The sequence below is a fragment of the Madurella fahalii genome (assembly GCF_045866475.1).
Source record: "Madurella fahalii IFM 68171 DNA, scaffold_1, whole genome shotgun sequence".
Taxonomy (NCBI): domain Eukaryota; kingdom Fungi; phylum Ascomycota; class Sordariomycetes; order Sordariales; genus Madurella; species Madurella fahalii.
Genome location: NW_027263971.1, coordinates 1,342,281 through 1,362,224, shown reverse-complemented (window position 1 = coordinate 1,362,224; position 19,944 = coordinate 1,342,281). Strand labels below are relative to the sequence as shown.

Here is a 19,944-nt window from a genome sequence, read left to right as displayed (position 1 = left end):
CTTGTATGATGGGAGACTAACCGGATGGGCTTTGCTTTATTGGCGTTTTAACGGGGGAAGATACTTGGCCAAGCCGGAGAGGCATGTTTTCAAACATGGAATTTCTGATGACGAATACGGCGTTATATTTCTTGTCAGTTTGGAATAGCCACTACAGTACTCCTCACACGGGTAGCTTAGCAGGTAGTGGTGGTTACCAAGCGTTCTTGCTGCAGCCCGAGTAGCAGCTAACGTGCAAACTTAGCGCAGCGGAATTACTTCCTCGGCGAGTTATCAGGAGATAGCCAACCGCATTTGAAAATCTGACAGTGACCGTTGCATAGATGCTAAGATGAACCGTCTACTTTGTTTCATGCTAGACCTTTAAGAGATATCATGTTCCGTTGCCTCAGTATACATGTCCGAGTTTCGATAGCATTAAAGAATACGGTTAAGCGTTAGTCGTGATGTGCTAGTATATAACCGAGATCAAGAAAGGTAAAAAGATCAACAACAAAAGGGTATCATGTAATCCGGCCCGTTGCCCGTCCTGCCCAGAACCGAGTATGGTAAACGCAGTCGGAAACCTGCCAAACGCGCCTACTTCAGTTAAAGCCCCGGAAACACTCGGTTGCGCATCCGCTTCCCTATAGAATCGTCAGTCAAAATGTCTCCTTTCCACCGTCTTGGATCGACATACAGAGCGGCAAACCCTCCTCCCCGTCGTCTAGGCTTGGGCCGGCTAACTCGCGCATACGTTCTCGTGCTAGCGCTGTAGGAGCCGCCCCAGCAGTTGCGTCCGGTGCTTGGATGTTAGGCGGCAACTGTGGCTGTATTTGCTGTCGTTCACTCTTTGTCGGTCTCGGCTCCATGCTCCGGAGCTCTGTTGAGGTTGACGATGGTGCCTTTCGATTGCTATCGGCACTGAAGATTCTGTCCTTGATGCCTCGCAACCAACCTGGTTTCGGTTCGTCTTGACTAGCAAAGTCTTGGACCACTATGCGTCCCCGTAACCGTCGAACGGCGCGCTCCCGGCGCACCATGGTGTTGGTAACCCTGGGGCAATAGCCCCTTGGGAGCATGCTGGCTTTGCATAGAGGGCAGAGGCTACTGACCTCGCTTAGGAACTCATCGATGCACTCGGGGTGAAAGATGTGACCGCAAGGCAGTTCCCGAATGATTGTTGACCGGTTCTCGTACGGCTGGAGACAGATCTCGCATGCCGGCTGATACTCTGTTGCAACCGTAATAGTAGATGGCGCGACTGAGCCACGCCCTCCGTGCTCGGGAAACGTTCCGGGGCGCGAAAGCCGGCTAGCAGCCACGCTCGCTGCTTGATCCCGACCGTGTCTTCTGTCCCCAGACCTAGTGGGTTTTGCCGACCGTGGTGATAGGGGTGAACTGCTGATATCAGGTTCGTAATGGTAGGTGAACAGAGGAAACTTTTGGATGTGCCCGATCGGAACTGTTAGTTTTTTGATGCCCATGGCTTCCAAGTTGACTTCTCCGGAACAGACCCGGCGCCTCAGCTGGGCACGCCGCCGGGCCTGAACGAAATGCATGAGAAACGATGCAGTGGTGACAACACCGAGAAGCACACCGACGACGATGAGAAAGTAGACCCAGGTGCCAATAGCTACGGGCGGTGTGCTTACGACGAGTTCGGACCAAACTCGAAGGTAATCCTCGGGGTCGCTCCTGAAGCGGTTGGCTATGCTAGGCCCGAACGGCGCTTCGGTCAAGTTGCCCGAGTACAAACTCGACTGCTGCATCATGATCTGACCGACCAAGCCGGGCACGGCGAAGATGGGCCAGTTGCTCTGCGACATCCAATCGGCGTTGCCATGGATGTGCCATGTGGGCGAATCGGCCGCGGGCGGCGCGTCGGATGAATTTCCCGGGGTGTAGAAGAGCATCGCCCGCACGGGAGCTGAACGGGCGGAGGCTAAGTATGCCTCGGAGCAGCGGGCATTCACCCACGGCGCAAGGGCGATCAAGTGGAAATTGGTCGGCGGTAGGTTTCTGCGGCGGGCGGCGGTGAAAGGCACGTACGGTGCGGTCTCATCCACGCATGGGTCGAGCCATGGGAGGTCGGGGACGTAGAGGAGACCCTGAATCACGCCGTCTGCGGTGCCGGAATATCTCGTAGACAGGACGGTAGTGTTTCCGGTAAACCGGACCGAATATGTCATGGCGCTCTGTTTCCGTCGTTAGATGGGATCGTCTGATGCACGGGGTGCAGCGGCATACCGATGAAGCCGTGATGTTTCTAATAACGGTACTCGAGATGGTGCCCACTCCCGTCCAAGACGGGTTGCTGAATAGAAGACTGCCGTGCCGTCAGTCAGGCTCTGTCCAGAACGAAGCGGCACTCGTAGGACGGGACTAGAAATTAAGCCGTCCTAAGTTGGACCAAGAGGCATGCCGTTCCCTGGGAGGCCCGAGGGGCCCATCGTGGCGGGTCTGGGACAAGGCGGCGAGAGACACAAGGTGACGACGGCGAGTCACTGGGCTTGGTGAGGCTCGGGACGCCCGAGTAGAGATGGCAAAGAAGAAGCATGAAGAGAAAAGAGACATACATGACATTGCGGATCTCATCTAGGGCTGTGAGACGTCAGCGGCCAGGCACTTGAACAGTCTACCCCGGGCTTGGCAGAAAGCTTGGCTAGCCAAGATGCGATACCATCGAGGCTTGGGACCATCGCCAAGATCGCACTCGATGGGTTCGACGGGAGGCGCAAAAACTCACACATTGACATTGTCGGACATGTCGAACGGGTTTAGGAGGTACCCTCCGACACGGTGACTGCGGGCATCCGCTTGGACGGGGGAGTGGGGAGGCGAGGATTTTCTTCTCTCTCTCGTTTTTTTTTTTTTTTTTTTTTGGTTTCTTTTCAGTCTTTTTTTTTCCTTTCCGGAACTGTCGCGAGCTTTGACCGGGTGTCGACCGCACGGTGCAGCAGAATTGGGCAGAGGAACGCGCAGAGCCAAGCGGCAGATGCGGGACAGGGCCGCTTTTGAGCGCCAAGATGTCTTCCGCGCCCGTGGTTCTTTTCCTGCAAGAAGCGACTAGCGCAGCTGGCCCCCTCTGCAAGATTCAGGGTAGGACCTGGACCGCCGCTTCCGGGACGATGGTGTGGCCCCCCTGACCAAGCGACAGCGCAGCACGAGGACGCACCGTGTCAGGAAGTTGGGGGACGGCTAGGTTGGGTAGGCCAGGAGTCACGACGAGATTCTAGAGTGCTCAATCAGGTATGGTAAGTCATGAATGAGTACGGGCGCAGGCCAGTGCGGAAGAGATGTTTGGAACGACTGGAAATCATTGGAGTCCCGTCCTATTCTTGGGTCAAAACTGCAGAGGCGAGCTAACAGGTGCATCCGGGTTAGCGCAAGGGGGGTGATATCGGAAAAAGCAGCGATCCCGATTCGGGGACCACTCTCCTGACCACTTTACCGAGGTGGCATGGCCAGGTTCCAGGTTTCGTTTCCGATTTCTGCCCAACTGCAGAGCTCCAGGACCGGGTCGTTTGTCATCCTTTCTAGTGAATGGGTCGACGCCGGTAGCCTCCTCACTTGCCAGTCATACGAGAACGTTGCTGGCTCTGCAATCGGTTTCTGTGACCAAACCTGACCCTCAATGCTGCAGCTGCCTGCCCGGACACCCACCAATGAGAAAGGGGGCGCATCCCTTAATTACACCAAAAAAGTACGTGCTTCAGGTTGCCGGTACGGCGACAGACCTGGTCGTATTCTTTGTCCCTTCTGCTCTCTTTTATTCATTCTTCCTTTCTTTATTTTTTTTTCTTTTTTTTTTTTTTTCGTTTTTTCTTCTTATCACCACAACAGGGACATAATAACGGGATGTCGTTCTCTCTTTACTCTCCATAAGCAGTTATCCCGTGCTGGAAGTCTAGTCACGGTATTTTACATCCTGTTACTCTGGCTGGACTTAGGACACCTGCAAGATATGTATTGAAAACCCTAGCTAATTAAGGTGCAGTACTCCCACACTTCGCCATGCGGCTGCGGGGTCCCAAGGCAGAACTCTCAAGGCAAACTGAGCCTTGATGACGGTCAATCAACCTCAAATTGCATCCTCACAAAGTATTTCGTATCGAACCCATGTTCAATAGACCGATGAGGCACTGCAAGTAGCATCCTGTTGGCTCTGGCCAATGTGACTATTGCTTTCAAAAGCTCTTGGCGCCCAATCCATCCTTGTCATACATCCATCGCATCTTCCTCGTATTGTGCTAAGGCCGGGGGATCTCACAGCCTTTCGTTTCTGTACGAAACCATCTCTTGATCAGGAACGACAAAAGAGGAAACATTTCTGTGGCCTCCCCAACATAAGCACCGCAAGCTCCGCGGACGCGCACGCACAAGGCACCATGGCTCCCCTAGCCAGGGAGCCTCGCCAGGTGCTTACGGTACTCAACCTTGCACGGCGCAAGGCTCTGTACACGTTGCTGGTTGAAATCACAGCATGGATGCGTTCGCAGCTCGAGTTCCGCGAGTCGGCCGAAAGCTCTGATGGCGCGCTGCCCCTCTTGATCGACCCTTCCGCTGAGAACAGCATCGTTGTGCCCCCGCCATCAGCTGCCCCCGAGTCCGCGGTGGCCAGCCCAGCCCTCGTGCGCCTGCGTGCCGCTGCCATCGAGCACTTCGACGCCTGGCGCAAGGACGTCCTCGCAAAACTGAAGGAGGTGCTCGCCGCGCCCGACGATGCCACGATCGTCGAGGAGCGCCGTAAGAGGACCGAGCGGATGGCTGCGAAGCAGCGCTCAGCGGCTACCGCGTCTGCCGGCGCCGGGGGACTCGGTAACAGCCTGATTGATGATTCTTGGGGGCGGCCAGACGATAATATACCCAGCGCAGAGGCGGAGCGCGCCAAGGCCGTGGCCCGTCTGCAAGCGTACTGGCATGCCATTCCCACGCGGCTGGTGACGATCCCGTACGAGGACAGGACGGAGACTCTCAGCTGCGTGTTACTTGTGCTGCTATCAACAGGGCATTACTCGGCTGATTCCAGGGCGCTGGCCGTGTACCTCGCTTCGGCGCTTGAACTGCCGCTGGAGGTGTTGAACACCGAAGAGATAGAGATCGCAAAGTCCCTGGTTAAGAGCTCGACTGAGGCGGCAACGCAGCAGATGTCGGCGGAGGCTGAGGCTGAGAAGCGGAAGCAACAGAATCAGTCGAGTCGGTACTGGAAGGTTGGCCTGGCTTCGGTGGCAGGCGCTGCTATTATAGGAGTCACTGGTGGCCTTGCTGCTCCGGTGGTTGCGGGAGCCATCGGCGGTATCATGGGGTCCGTAGGCTTGGGGGGCGTGGCGTCGTTTTTGGGTATCTTTTGGATGAATGGAGCGCTTGTCGGGACCCTATTCGGAGCATTCGGGGCCAGGATGACGGTGAGCAACTATGAACACCCAGTATTGCGTTTTGGCTAATAGCATGGGCAGGGCGAGATGGTCGACCAATATGCCAGAGAAGTGGAGGACTTCCGCTTCATCCCCCTGAAGGACGAGTGGGCCACCAGGGGCGAAAACCAACAAGATAGACGTCTCCGGGTAACCATCGGCATTAACGGTTGGTTGGCCTCTAAAGAAGACGTCACCAGGCCCTGGCGCTGTCTCGGTGACGACTCGGAGGCGTTTGCCCTGCAGTACGAGATGAAGAGCCTCATGGGACTCGGAAAGTCTTTGAAGGAGTTAATCACGTCGTACGCATGGAACACTGTCAAAGTTGAGCTCCTCAAGAGAACGGTGCTGGCGACGCTGTGGTCTGCGCTTTGGCCCGCATATCTCTTGTCCATGGCCAGCACCATAGACAACCCCTTCAGCCTTGCCAAAAACAGGTCAGAAAAGGCTGGAGAAATCCTTGCCGACGCCCTAATCAACAGGGTACAGGGCGAACGCCCAGTCACACTAGTCGGGTACTCCCTCGGCGCCAGAGTTATCTACTCCTGCCTGCGCTCGCTAGCCCAGCGGCGTGCCTTTGGGTTGATCGACACGGTTGTCTTCATTGGCGCCCCTGTTCCGTCTAATAAGCAGCATTGGCAGATGATGCGTACGGTGGTGTCGGGCAAGATGTTCAACGTGTATTCCGAGAACGACTACCTTCTAGCATTCCTCTATCGCGCAACCTCCATCCAGCTTGGGGTTGCCGGTCTCCAGGAGATCAAAAGCATCGAGGGCGTCGAGAACATCAACCTCAGCGATGAGGTTCAGGGGCACATGCGGTATGCCAAGATCATCGGGAATATCCTCGCCCGGTGCGAACTGCCCGTGGTCAAGGGCGCCGACGCGCCAATTGACAAAGACGAGGACGCCATCAAACTCGATGATTTGGATAAGGACAACGCTGAAATGGGGACACTCATCGATTTTGACGGTTTGAGCATCGCAGAGCAGCCACCGCCCGTTTACAGTCTGACACCGTCCCCCGCTCAGCCCCCTCGTGCTCAACCAGCGATGCAGCGCACAACAGTAGCGAGAGGGTTGCCATCCGCTCTTCCAGTCACCCAGGATCCTCTAGGGGTCGGTTTGTCAAGAGTTCCCTCGATGCCTACCCCGAATACATCAGTACCGAAACCAGCCACGTCAGCTTCCCAGCCGCCAAGCAGCAAGATAGGCCGACAGTCAAGTTTCCCGGTGTCCATGTTCAGGGAAGATAGCACTGCCCAATCCGCTGTCCCCGGCAAAACCAACGAGATCCGCCCGGCCTACGACGCTACCAAGCGTGCGGCCCCTCCTATGTCGACTCCTCTTGTGTCAACTTCTCTTGCGTCAACTCCTCCGGTGTCAACGTCTTCGCACGATGTCAGAGTGGATGACTATGACGACGACGGGGATGACTCGGAGGATGAAGGCGGCATCAAGATGGTGGATAACGACGACTTGGACTACGTGGATCCGACACCCATAGAAGACTAAAGTTTAAATAGAGGCGGCCCCGTCAGTTCATGCAGTGAGGCGATGGAGAGGGATAAGACACGCAAGAAATACCCTGCGTCATAAAACACCACAGTGCATACGTATCAAAAGTTTTGTGTGAAAATAGACGACGGCGGAACTAACCCCGCCATCGCACATTAAGGACATTTAGGATTATTCATCATCCTCTTCGTCCTCATCCTCCTCGTCATCATCATCCTCTCCCTCCCCCTCGCTCTCCTCGTCCTGTTCCTCGTCCTCTTCTTCCTCAGAGCCAGACCCAGCATCATCATCATCATCATCATCCTCCTCCTCCTCCGGCCCATTCTCCAACGCCTCCTTTTCTTCCTCTTTCCGCTTCCTCTCCTCCTCCTTCCTAGCCTCCTCCACAATTTTCAACCTCTCCGCCCTCAACTTACGCTGCGAAACCACAAACGCGCCGAGCGGTGTACGCTCCCACTCCAGATCCTTCAAGAAGGCGTCCACCTGCGCGCGGTCCTTGGGCGCAAAGTCCACCTTGGCCCGCTTCTCCTCGGTAAACTTAGCGTTCGCCTCGAGCTTCTGGACCAGCAGCACCAGGCTCGCCGCCAGCTTCCCATTCTTGTTACCGCCGGGGCCCTTCTTCCGGCTCTCCTTTAGCCAGCGCTTCAGACTGATCACCACGGGGAGCGCGAACTCGGGGAAGGCGATGCTCCTCGACCAGAGCACGAAGAACTCGGACAGTAGCTCGACGACCTGCTCGCCGACGCCGTCCTGGTACACACGCGTGCGCAGGTACGACTTGGGCGCCTTGTACGCCGTCGCAAAGTCCAGCGGCTTCAGCGTCGACTGCTTGGGCGGCTTCTTCATCTCGGCCGAGCCCAGCACTTCCAGCAGCGCCGACGCGAGCGGGATGTACGTGTCCGTGGCGCGGGACAGGCGCAGGAGGGAGCGGATCAGCTGAAAACGTAAGGGGAAGTACAGCGCCGTGGGGATGAGGCGCATCGCGCCCAGCGTGACCTGCACGAGCGGGTAGATGAGCAGCTTGAGTTGGCTCTCCTTGCCGGCTTCGGCTTCCTTCAGCGGGCTGCAATGCTCCGAGAGAACGCACGACCAAAAGTCGAGCGAGTGGACGTATTGCCAGTTGTAGACGGTGCGGAACGAATCGTTCTTGTTGTTGATGATGCTGTTGCGGAGGTGGATAGCGAGCTGGCGGATTGAGGTAAAGGCGGTGGTGTAGCCGAGGGCTTGGTCCAACCCCCACAACTCGGCGGCCGAGTTCTTCATGAGGTTGATGCCTTGGATTGTGTTGGCGTTGGTGAGCCGGCTGCCTTGGACCAGGCCCTGGTAGGCGGCTTTGAGGACGGTTTCCCTGACGGCTTTGTCGCCAATCACGACGAGCCGTCGGATCACGAGGAAGGCTGTTATCCTGGTGGATTCGGTGCTTGCGGATTGGGACCAGAAGGCAACGACCGTCTTGATGAGCATCTTCAGCAACTTCCTGAACGAGAGGAGGTATGGGAGCAGAGGTTGGAGGGCTGAGAGTGTGAGCTTGAGCGTGGCGTCATCAGATAACGTGCTAAGTAGCCGAATGATAGAGGCGGAGTAGCTTTTGATGAGCATCGACAGCGTCTTGAACTTTTTGCCCTCCGTCTGCACGTACACCTTGCCAGCGGCGGACTCTTTGACCGGAACATGGTGCTGCAAGACCTCGGGAATCTGTTTTAGCGCCACGACGAGAATGTCGTGGAAAACTTCTGGGTTCGTGATGCTATACCGCTGCTGGTTCTCCTCGTCGGTCTCGTTCAGGTGCGCGGCGCAACGAAAAGCTATCACGACCTGGCGAGCAGCCCTGAGCGAGTACGTCTCCGCCATTGAGGCCTTCCACCTCGCTACCATGGCCCGGGTGAGTTCTCGGCCGTCCTCCTCTTCTTCCTTGACAGCCTTTTTGTCCTTTTTCTGCTTCTTCTTCTTCGGCTGCTCCTCGTCCTCGCTTCCGCTGAGCTCGTCGACCTCGGCCAAGTCTGCGTTCTCATCAAAGTCTAGCGCCTCGGGGTCGTTCTCCTTCAGGAACTTGTAGAATTCTGGGTCGTTTTCGGCAAGAGCGTCCATGGCGCTCTTGGACATGCCAAGGTCGTCTTCGCTGGCATCGTCAGGTTCGCTGTCGCTGCCCATGGGCTCCTCATTGTCTGAAATCTCGAGTTCACTGCCACTCTCCTCTGAGGGGTCCTCCTGCGCATCAGCCTCGCCGCGCTTGCGCTTCCCAAGCTTGGCGGCAGCTTTGGTCTTCTCTTTCGACTTGGACTTCGAATTGGCCGGCTGCCCTTTGTCGAGGATCTCAAAACCGCCTTGGAAGAAGTCATCGACGCTCATCTCGCTGGCCTTGGCACCGGGCTTTTTGCTGGCAGCGCTCTTGCCGCCATTGGCGTCGGCCCCTGGGCCCTTGTAGAACTCGTCATCTTGTGCGCGCTTGGATTTCTTCTTGTCCTTGAGCTGCTGTCGTTGCTTGATTTTCGCCGTCGCTTTCCTCTTTTCCAGCACGCCCTTGAGGTGCTTCTTCTCAAACTTCTTCGTCGTCTTCAGGTTCTTCTTTGCGGCCGTCATTTTGGGCTACGACCGTCCTGGAAAATCAGGGTTCGATTCCGGCCGAGCAATTGGTGCTGCAGGGAATGGCCGTTCCTTTTCTCGAAACTTTTTTTCGAGTATTCGGCAGGGGTCCTTATCGCGGTTCTTATCAGGCGGGGCGTTTGCTGACCCTTACTACTAGCGGAATAGCGCAGGTGGGACGCGTTAACCGTGGACGTAGGCCAGCTCGAACCAGCAGCCTACTTATAGAGTGATTGCCATCAGATCTCGGTCTGCCTACCATGAGCTTGCGCATTTCCAGTGTGAGGCCGTCAAGATGATGCCACGGCAGCCATACGCGCCGACGCCACACAGCTACGTTCCCAACTCGACACTGTCGGCAACCATCAATCTCGATGAGGTCCGTTTGCTGCCCCGCACTGGAGCCAAACACCAACCACTAACATGACATTCAGGAGGTAAAACTAGCAGAAACCCGGGCCGAACGGGACCTGCAAGACTCGCTGGCCGAGATCTTCAGCATTATTGTCACAATTGACGAGCTCGAGAAGGCCTTTCTCAAGGATGCCATCCCTGAAGCCGACTACACCGAGATCTGCGAGCGGTCGCTCAAGCAGTACAAGTCGCTGGTCGCCGACGAGACGGTAGCAAAAGCATTTGTGGGGTTGGAGGAGTTCAAGGCCGAGTGGGATGTACGTAGCTTACTATCGGTTGTCGCTGCCGGGCTGCTGACAGCTAGCTCTACCCAAACAGCTCGAGGTGCCGCGCGCGACGGAGCGCATCCGGGTGGGAATGCCCTCGACTGCCGTGACAGCCTCCTCTGGCCCGGCTACTGCACCTGCCGCGGCGGGTAACACGAGCGGCACATTGATTTTGGAAGCGACGCAGGATTTCATCACATTTCTGGATGCGCTGAGACTAGGGCTGCTTGCCAAGGACCAGCTGCACCCGCTTCTCACCGATGTTATTCAGTCCGTGAACAAGGTGACGGACCGGGATTTCGAGAACAGGGGCAAGATTGTGCAGTGGCTCATTACCCTGAACCAGATGAAGGCGACGGAGGAGTTGAGCGAGGACCAGGCGCGGGAGCTGGAGCTAGACATCAACTCTGCATATCAGGGGTTCAAGAATACCCTCTCCTAACATGCATTCCTCAAAGCGCCCTTTTTGATATGACCCGATTTCCAATTTTCGCATGCCCATCTATCTTTACACCAAAAAGGTCCAAAAACTCGGGTATACAAACTCATCCTCGAATATCCTCCTTACCTGTTCCAAAACAAACCTCTCCACCTTGCCCACATTCTTCAGGCTCTGTCGTCCACTCTCCCTCTCCCCAATCTCGCTCTCGACCCTAATCTCTTGCAACAACCCACCCAACTTCGTACCTCCTCCTTTCCGGTGCTGCTGCCCCTGCTGCACCCCCGTGACCCCTTGCCTCCCCTCCTCTTGGCCCCCACCACCACCGCTACCACCACCACCGCCATCATCATCATCATCATCATCATCACCAACCGCAGCGACTGCGTCTTCAGGGCTCAAGAAACAAAAATGCACCCGCTTCCTGATCTTGGCTAGCACCCCGACGCCATCAAAAGTGAGCCCCGTGATGCTCAGCCGCACGGGGATCCCGACAAAGCTCGGCATGGGGTAGTCCAGCAGGATGTCCGCCGTTAGCAGGAGCTTGACGTCGCCGGCGTAGCGGATCCGGAAGACGGCTTGCATATCCTCGAGACGGCGTTCGCGGAGACGTGGTTGTTCCGGTTCTTGTTGTTGTTGTTGTTGTTGTTGTTGCTGCTGCTGCTGCTGCTGCTGCTGCTGATTCTGTTGGGATGGAGCGGAGGGGCCCGAGCTGGGAGTCTCCTTTGCTTTGTCACCGCTACCGTTGTCGGCGGCGGCGGCGGCGGAGCCGACGAGAGTGGTTGCCGCGTCACGGGTCGGAGGGCGGGAAGCGGTGCCGGTTGAGGTTGGGGCTAGGGTTGAGACGCTGTGTTTCTCTCTGAGAGAGGGGGGCGGGGGAGCGAGGGAAACAAGGGGAGGCGGGGTGCCGGGGACGACTAGCCCGGTCGTTGGGGATGTAGAAGTGAGGTTGACGGTAGGGCTGAAGTCGCCTACCGAGATAGAGCTCTGGGAGGTGTTACGGCTGTGGCCTGGCTGCTGGCGGTAGGGCTGGCCGCGGCTGAAGTTTGCAGCATAGTTCTGTAGATTTGGTGAAGAGGAGCTGTGCCCGTGGCCTTCCAGCCAGTTGGCGGTGCTGAGGTGGTGCGCGCCAGCTACGGCGGCCAGCGGCGTCTGCGTTCCCGAGAGACCCGTCGCGAGATGCGAGTGGAAGTAGTGAAGGTTAGACGTCCCGCCTGGGATACCCGGAGTGGAAACGCGCAGGAACGGGCTCCCAGTGTCTCCATTGCGGGGGTTGCTGATCCCAGGACCTCCTGGCATGCCAAAGTTGAGGTGTGGTGGTAGGGAGCCAGGGTGCCGGGAGCGACCAGTTAACATTTCGGCCTCTTCCCGCCGACGCCGTTCATCCGGCATCTGCGTGGCATCGGCAAGTACACCATTCTCGCTATCGGAGTCGTCAGATGCCAAGTCTGAATCGACGTGATCTTCGTAGAAATCCGGCAGCGGGTCGGTGATGTCCTTGAGCTCGATTTCGGGCGGAATGGTGCCAAATTGGAAATCATGCACCGTAACAGACTTAATGAACCGCGGCAGCGGCACCGACTGGAACTTTGTGTGGATGAAGTCACGGATTTTGTCCGCCAGCTCCTGGCCGTCAGGGCCGCCCGTCACCGTCTCCCAGTTGAGATCGATCGACATAGGAGCGATGCACACAGAAAATGAAGCGCCGGCTGAACTTCCACCCTTCTTGTTAACGAGAGATTTGTTGCGCCGGTCGATATCTCCATGCAACAGTTACCTTACTTGATTAGTATGCTTGCAATTAAGGCTTGAACCACGATGCAAGAGTCGGAACCGAGCTAGTGGGGCAGATGTTGGAAGAACTGGTCTGATTGAACTTCAGAGCGAGACGAACAATAGAGAGCAGTGCACTTAACACTTGGCTATGTGAATCTATAAGTAAGATACCTTAACATGACATAGTGCAAAGCTTAATTTAAAGACGCAATTTTTTTTTTTTTTTTTTTTTTTTTTTTTTTCAATTTTTCAACTCTTTTTTAACCTTAGAACAACGCTTTGAAACGGAGCTTTTCACTTGACGAACGAGCGTGTGACATCAAAGCAGCAAACCCAATCCAACCCTAACCCAGGGTCAACTGCCGACATCTGGGCTCCACAGCGCCAAGTCCGACGATGCTCCGTAACGTCTCCCAGGCAACGACACGCTTGTAAATCAACAGGCCTGCACTTGCCCTCCCCACAATCAAGTCTTTCACCGAGCGAGTCGCTGCCGCGGAATAAACAGAACACGCGATTTGGTGATTTTACCTCACCGCCAATCGCAGCATTATTATGAGGAATTGACCGTAGTTTCCTCGATTTACCGCGAGATTTCGTCTCCCCTTATTTTCTTTTACTGTCATACCACAATGGATCCTCAGTCACCGCCGAAGAGGATGACACGGGCGCGGGCAGCGGCAAAGACCGCCGAGCCCGGCACAAAGACCACCCGCATCGTGACTGCTGCGGCTAAGGCCAAGTCGGTCCGTAGCACCGCGGCAACCACTACCGCCACCACCACAACCAGAACAGCGACCAAGAGAAAGTCGCCCTCCGACGAAGACGACGACGAAGACCTCGACGAACTGGTGGCCGCTGAGCAGATGTCCGCAATTACCACGAAGCCCACTCGCGGCCGAGGCCGTCCAAAGAAGGTTGTCATCGCAGAACCGGAGCCAGAGCCACAGCCAGCACCAGCATCAGCACCAGTTCGGAGCCGCGGTAGACCTAAGAAGGCTGTCGAACCCGTTGCGGAGGCCCCAACAAGGGCAACCAGGACAACTCGGGCCAAGAAGGCAGACGAGGCCGAGGGTACCGTCGAGCCAGTCAAGAAGACGACTCGCGGTCGCCCAGCCACATCAGCAGCAACCACTGCCCCCAAATCTCTGGCTAAGCCTGCCGTCAAGAAGACGGTTAAGTTTGAGGAGCCTGAGAAGGAGAATATTGCCCCGTCCAATGCACCGACAACCAAGAGAGCCGCAAAGACCTCGGCACCCGCCACTGCCGGCGGTCTTCGCGGAAAGCCAGTCCGCAAGGCGGCCACCAGCCGGACAGCTCGCAGTACCAGGTCAGCCGCTCCCGCAACTACAGCAAGCGAAAAGGAGGAGAGGCCAATGCCGTTAAGTCCCAAGAAGATCAACCAGTTGGCCGCGAATCGTGCCGAGTCCGATGATGAGCTTGGTATGGACGAGAAGGTGCCGGTGAGGCGGCTGAGGAAGGCCCCCGTCAAGGCTGCAACCAAGTCGTCGACCGCGCCAGAGCTCTCCGTGTCGGTCTCCGAGAACGACGAGAATGCCTCCATCAGTCGCCCTGAAACTGATCTTGCTCTCATGCTGGGCACCCCTGCCAAGCGGCTGCCGCCGTCTCCCTGGAAGGGGAGCATCATGACACCCGCGAGGCGCGTCGAGGGACTGTTCGGGCCACCTCTCACTCAAACCGCGAATGACAACCAGGCATCCCAGTCACCCACTAAGACGGGACTTTTGCAGTCACCTGCAAAGAGACAACCTCTGGCCTTGAATCCTCTCGGCGCTGGCGGCATCAACGGCCCTCAGATGGGAGTTTCGCCGCTAAAGATGTCGTTCTTGTCATCTCCCGCGAAGCGCTCAATCTCACCCATCAAGCCGTTGCCACCCAAGATCGAAGAGGAGGAGTCTATGAATCAGACCCCAGCTCCAAAGCCGACTCTGCTTGCCAGTCCGTTGCCTGCCGTTTCTGGGACCTTCAACGATGAGGATATCATGACCGGTGCGGGGACGGATAGCAACGCCATGCCTGAGTCCCCTACAAGGCCCCGCTTCCCCGGCCGACTCTCTGCTGTCCTGCCTCGCCATGCGGACCCCGCGTTGACGCCTCCCATGTTGAGCCTAGCTGAAGAGTTGTCGGAAGCGGGGGTGGAAGACGTCGCAGTGGAGGAAGCTGCGGAGAATGAGAACGCTGAGTGTTTGGGAGAGCCAATGGTCCTAGATGACGCGCCCGACAAGGCCTGCAAAGTGGAATCGGCCAGCACCACACCTCCGTCGTCTCCTCCTGCCACCGCTAACCCCATGTTTGGCTTGCGTCAGAAGGATCTCGACCCCTATGACGACGCTACAGACTCGGATTCGGACAATGAGCTGCCACGCCAAGGCAGATTCACATCGGCTTGTAGCGTCGTGCCCGCCACTCCCCGCCCTGCTGCGGCAAGGACCCCCAGCACGCAAAACCGCCAGTTGCGGTCGTCTAGCAGGAGCACAGCGAAGAGAGCACGTATGGATGACAAGTTCGGGTTCACACCTCTTGCCCAGCAGCTCAGCGGATGGACTGCCGGCCCGAGCCCTCGGAAGGCCAAGATTGCGACCCCTTCGCCCACAGCAAATGGCCAGGCAGCAGCTTCGACGCCTACCGAGGCAGCGCAGAACACCTTCTTCGAAGATGAGATGCACGTTCGGCCAGAGGCCATGGAGATCGAGGGAGACGCTGTTGGAGTGTCTGAGGAGAACAGTGACCCCATTCTCGAAGATCTCTCGTTTACCGAAGAGGACATGGCCCTCGCAGCTGAAGCCCATGAAATGTCGCTTATGGAGCCGGAGCTGGTGCTCAACACTAGCAATTCGAGCCATGACGATACCATCTCAGAGGCTAGCCAAGAGTATGGCGATGAGAACGCGATCCCTATTGACCCTAATCTCGTCTCGAACAATGAAGCGCGGTCAACGGCCATTCCGCCAGTCACTCCCCAACGCGTGATTCACCGCGAGGTTCACACTGTTGCCAAGGTGCCGCTCAAACCCGCAGACGATTCGACATCTCGACCTACGATCAAGAAGCGCGGACACAGCATCTCGCGGCTTCCTGCCTCGCGACCGACCGAGGGCCTAATTAGAAATGCCACGGTCATCTCGTATTCTCCTACCAAGGGAGCAGATGTCGAAAGCCCTGGAGAGGAGCAGGAGGAGCAGGCCGAATCTGCTCCGCCCGTGACGCCTCAGAAGTCGGACATCTGGTCGACAATTGGCACGCCGGGGCGGACGCCTCGGCGGGATCTTAACCCCGCTCTTCTCCGTGGTGCTGTGGTGTTCGTGGACGTCCATACAAGCGAAGGTGCCGATGCAAGCGGTATCTTTGTTGAGCTGTTGACACAAATGGGCGCTCGTTGTGTCAAGAATTGGACGTGGAACCCGAGTGGTTCCCAACCTGACGGCGCCGATTCGAGAATTGGGATCACTCACGTTGTGTATAAAGATGGCGGAAAGCGTACGCTAGAAAAAGTCCGTGAGAGCGGCGGCGTGGTACAGTGCGTGGGTGTTAGCTGGGTCTTGGAGTAAGTTCGCTGCATTCCCTTGATGTCCACAAGTAAGGAACTAACTTTTCCGTACCAGCTGCGAACGTGAGAACGAGTGGCTCGACGAAGCTCCTTACTACATTGACACCTCGCTCGTCCCACGCGGCGGTGCCCGCCGTCGCAAGAGCATGGAGCCGCGCGCCATTGGCAACCTCAACAGCATGCTCGTGCCCTCACCAGTCCGCACCTCGTCCTTTTCCCGTGGCTGCCGGACCGCGCCAACCACCCCAGCCCACAACCGGCGCGCCAGCGCTCTCTGGATTCGCACCCCAGACGAATCGCGGGCCGACGAATCTGGACACAATTCGGAAAATAGCGACGACGATGGCGATAGCACGGAGGATCATGGACACCAGTGGTCTGCCCCGTTGACTCCGGTCCCCAAGACCCCCGCCCCAGAAGCCATTGCCCGCTTCGTGGCCAACATCAGCCCCGGCTCGGAGTCTCCTTCCACTGACGACAGCGAGGACCCGCTGACCCGCGACATCGAGGAGGAGGATAGAGATGATAACAGTAATGAGAACAACAGGCAGGCAATGCTCCTGCGCACGTGCCCGCCGAAGCGGACCACCTTTGTCGAGCCGGCCCAGGGCATCCTGAACAGGGAGAAGGACGAGCGCGTGCTCATGAGGCTCATGGCTGCGCGCCGGAAGAGCCTACAGTTTGCGCCCAAAGTGGGCAGCCCGTTGGCCAAGTCCTGGAGGTAGAGTGCGCATATGTGCCTTTTATTGTACATGCTTGTAATCGTGTGGATGGGTGGATGAGCCGGTGATCCTTCCATGTTTTGGGGTTTCTAAAGGGTAGGAAGTGTATCCCCTCGTATACAGGAGCAGACGGAACTGGATCGGGGTGTCACTCATTTAGAATGGTGTTGATGGGTTTGGATGGGATGGCGTTGGACGAGGTGCTTGGTTGTAAGAGACTTCTCGGAGGCAATGCAAAATTTGATTTCGTACGCGCGTGAGAATTGGGTTCTTGCTGTGGTTTGAAGTGTTACGCGCGGCGTGTGGAGTTGGGAGGGCTATAGCACCCGGCACTATCACAGCAAATGGCAGGCCACGGGTTCCGTATTTAGGCGGAACCTCCAAACCCATTGACGGTGCGGAGAAGCAAGGGGGACGGACTATGTTAACCTGCAGCAGATATCTCAATTTTGAATGCCCTCTTCTCCTGATTATGTATGCAGATCCAAAACCGAGACGAGAGCCGGGAACCGACTCGACGCCGAAAACGCCCTTGCTATGCGCTGACCAGTATAGAGTAGACAGATACCGACCATGGCCCTCCCAGGTGTCACACACGCCATTGAACCCAGTTTTGCGAAGATGGTATCACACGCCGGCAAACGTCGTCCCGACAATCTCCCTGCCACAAACCGCCTCCCTCTCCCTCTCCCCCAACCTGGCGCTCCACAGCCTCAACTCCTCCAGCGATACGTTCCCCTCGGTTATCAGCCGCCTTAGACCGGCCAACCCCTCGTCATTCTTCCCATCGCCATTCCCATCCCCACCGCCAATGACATTTCCCGGCCCGCTGCCGCCACTCTCGCTTCCTTTACTCCTCGACAGCATGCCAAACCGCAACCCGACCTCCGAGACGGTGACAACAATGCTGATGACGATGAGGATGATGATGATCCAGGTGATGTTACTCATCTTGGCGTCGGCGACACTATCCGCCAGAATATCGGCCAAGTCCAAGAAGACGCGGCAGCGCTCGTTGAGCACCTTGATGCGCGGGTCGATCTCGAGGTACTCGCGGATGGCGACGTAGAGGGGGTGCAGGGTGGGCTCCGAGTCCCAGAAGAAGTTGGGGACGTCGAGGATGTTGGATGCTGGATGGAGTAATTGTCAGTCGGGGTTGGTTGGCTGGGGACAATAAAGGAAGGCGGGGAGGAAGAAGCTTACAGAGATTGATATCTACGCGGGACTTGAACAGCCGTCCCAAGATCTTAACAATCTCCGTGCGTGTCATATTCAGCTCTCCTGTGAGGGCCAGCCGTTTGGGCACGTGCTGGGCATCGAGCATCGTCTCGGACATGCGCTCCTCGAAGAAGCACAGCTTGGTGCTCTGCGCGATGGCGTGGCTGATGGTTAGCTTAACCATGTGGTCGGACCGCGGTAGCAACGTGATCATGTCGTTGAAAACGCGGGGGCGCTTCACGTCGGGGCTGTACTCGAAGTGGAACTCTTCCGTCTCGAAATCGATCTCGTCAAGCGGCCGCGTGGCGAGGGACACGCCAGTCTCATTCTCGGCAAAGGTAAGGTCGCCAAGTATGTCCTTCTCTTGACGCTCGGTGAAGTTCCAAAAGACGACTACCCCGTAGGAGAAAACAAACATCTCGCCAAAATTCTTGGCGTCGGGGACGAGGCGGTTGATGGGGCTAACTGTCACCTGTCCAGGATCACCGTCACCGGCGGACGTGTCTGTGTGCTCGAGGTGATCGGGAGTGCCTGTTGCCTGTTGCAGGACTGCTTCCATACCAGGGCTACCTCCCAACCCTTGTGTGCCGTACGAATACTCGTCCCAGAAGCCCTCGTGCTCGTCCCGACGCTCGCTGCGCTCAATCTCGAGATCCAGCACCGTCTTTCCAGTCCCTGGTGTCTTCAGGATGGGCCGGCTCCTCAGGCGGAACCCCTCGACGCCTGGGAGCAATGGCAGGTGATATACCGCGTACAGGCAGTCGTCGTATATCTTCGTCTTCGCTTCGTGCTTGGTCCTCAAAAACTCGGCCGTCGCCCGTATCTTGTACGCCTGGGCGGTGCTGTAGGCCGTCAGCCGCGCAACCTTCTCGCCCCGCTGCACCTTAGGCAAACGCTCTGCATAGCTCTTCCCGCGGATACCACCCCGTTTCCTCAGGACGTCCAGCTCCTCGTCCTTGAGCGGCCGGTTCTCGTCGATGGCACCACGGAATAAAGACTCCTGGTGCTGCAGCTCGTCCTCGGGCACGTCGTCGTCCTTCTCCTCGGGCGCCTCGGGGAGCAGCACGAGCTTTTCGCTGACTTTGGTTGTCCGTGACGGGACATTCTGCTGGCCCGTCCTGGCGGAAGCGAGAGTCGGGAGGCCACCATGGCTGGCGCGACGCATGGCGCGTGGGCGCGGCCCGGGTGGGACCCGGGGCTGGCCTGACGGTATGTCTGATGAGTATTGGAGTACATTGTCGACAGAGATGAGGCGGGTGCTCGGTCTGGCAGCGCTGCCCATGTTTCCGGGCCGTTGGGCTCCACCGCGGAGGAGAAGACGCTCGCGAGAATCAGTCACCTGATGAATTGCTGTCAGCGCAAGACAGGCCAATAGGTGCGATCGGGTTCTCTGACTAGGACTGCGGGGCCTCTTTTATTAGACGCCATCTTGAGCGGGGTATCAATATGGTATCGCCAGCTCTGGCCGTCTGTCCTTGGGTTTGCAACCAATTGATTGCTTCGTCGGAAGAGTTAACTGCAATCTGTGAACATGGTGACCCCCCCCCCCCGCGAGCAGCTGGTGGTATGATGGACGGTCGGTATCGGGCTGGTCCGTGAGAGAGGCCGCTGCAATCCGTCGGCGCAACAGCAGTCAGGAGGCCCGGCTGTCGGCCTCGATACTGGGGGTGGAGGCGGTTTGTGTTGGTTGATGAAAAAGAGGTGTCGAATCAGCTTTGCACGCTGGCATCCCCAGATATTCGGGAAGCCAAGCGACGTCATTGCGCAGCGCCCCACTGACACACAACCTCCCCACAACTCTCTGATCACAAGCCGACAATAGTGCAGAAGAGATATATAGAGTGTTGTGCATATACTTGGATGAGCATTAATGGCCTCTATCACGTTGGCCTTTGGCTGCGGACTTCACATGTCGACCATGCCAGATGAACAGAAATCTCCATCTGAAGACGCAGCTCAGCCGAGAACCACGAAGCCACTTTTCCTGAAATACTCAATTTGAATATATGCTGAACACTATTGGATGTAGATAGGTACTGTACTT

At 57.1% G+C, this 19,944-nt stretch overlaps 7 protein-coding genes across 7 annotated transcripts; 3 read left to right on the top strand and 4 right to left on the bottom strand.

The window, feature by feature from the left end:
• Window positions 1-588: 588 nt before the first annotated feature.
• On the bottom strand, window positions 589-2,748 carry MFIFM68171_00422 (RING-H2 zinc finger protein RHA1a; the record flags this gene model as incomplete). Its single annotated transcript, XM_071055844.1, has 6 exons — window positions 589-626; window positions 680-2,177; window positions 2,230-2,308; window positions 2,559-2,583; window positions 2,663-2,670; window positions 2,729-2,748. The coding sequence occupies 6 exons, from the start codon at window positions 2,746-2,748 to the stop codon at window positions 589-591; spliced, it is 1,668 nt and encodes a 555-aa protein (XP_070911945.1).
• A 1,622-nt stretch (window positions 2,749-4,370) lies between these two features.
• Window positions 4,371-6,911, top strand: MFIFM68171_00421 (YSIRK family gram-positive signal peptide; the record flags this gene model as incomplete). Its single annotated transcript, XM_071055843.1, has 2 exons — window positions 4,371-5,387; window positions 5,430-6,911. The coding sequence occupies 2 exons, from the start codon at window positions 4,371-4,373 to the stop codon at window positions 6,909-6,911; spliced, it is 2,499 nt and encodes an 832-aa protein (XP_070911944.1).
• A 174-nt stretch (window positions 6,912-7,085) lies between these two features.
• NOC2 (Nucleolar Complex 2 protein) lies at window positions 7,086-9,494 on the bottom strand (the record flags this gene model as incomplete). Its single annotated transcript, XM_071055842.1, has 1 exon — window positions 7,086-9,494. The coding sequence occupies one exon, from the start codon at window positions 9,492-9,494 to the stop codon at window positions 7,086-7,088; it is 2,409 nt and encodes an 802-aa protein (XP_070911943.1).
• Window positions 9,495-9,792: 298 nt separating this feature from the next.
• Window positions 9,793-10,619, top strand: VPS28 (Vacuolar protein-sorting-associated protein 28; the record flags this gene model as incomplete). Its single annotated transcript, XM_071055841.1, has 3 exons — window positions 9,793-9,876; window positions 9,932-10,168; window positions 10,230-10,619. The coding sequence occupies 3 exons, from the start codon at window positions 9,793-9,795 to the stop codon at window positions 10,617-10,619; spliced, it is 711 nt and encodes a 236-aa protein (XP_070911942.1).
• Window positions 10,620-10,685: 66 nt separating this feature from the next.
• On the bottom strand, window positions 10,686-12,293 carry MDM12_1 (Mitochondrial distribution and morphology protein 12; the record flags this gene model as incomplete). The annotated part of the gene is made up of 1 exon (XM_071055840.1): window positions 10,686-12,293. The coding sequence occupies one exon, from the start codon at window positions 12,291-12,293 to the stop codon at window positions 10,686-10,688; it is 1,608 nt and encodes a 535-aa protein (XP_070911941.1).
• Window positions 12,294-13,024: 731 nt separating this feature from the next.
• On the top strand, window positions 13,025-16,685 carry MFIFM68171_00417 (Signal transducer protein (Fragment); the record flags this gene model as incomplete). The annotated part of the gene is made up of 2 exons (XM_071055839.1): window positions 13,025-15,957; window positions 16,016-16,685. The coding sequence occupies 2 exons, from the start codon at window positions 13,025-13,027 to the stop codon at window positions 16,683-16,685; spliced, it is 3,603 nt and encodes a 1,200-aa protein (XP_070911940.1).
• A 624-nt stretch (window positions 16,686-17,309) lies between these two features.
• Window positions 17,310-19,328, bottom strand: sif3 (Sad1-interacting factor 3; the record flags this gene model as incomplete). Its single annotated transcript, XM_071055838.1, has 3 exons — window positions 17,310-17,812; window positions 17,886-19,239; window positions 19,296-19,328. 3 exons carry the CDS (start codon window positions 19,326-19,328, stop codon window positions 17,310-17,312), a joined length of 1,890 nt encoding a protein of 629 aa, XP_070911939.1.
• Window positions 19,329-19,944: the final 616 nt, after the last annotated feature.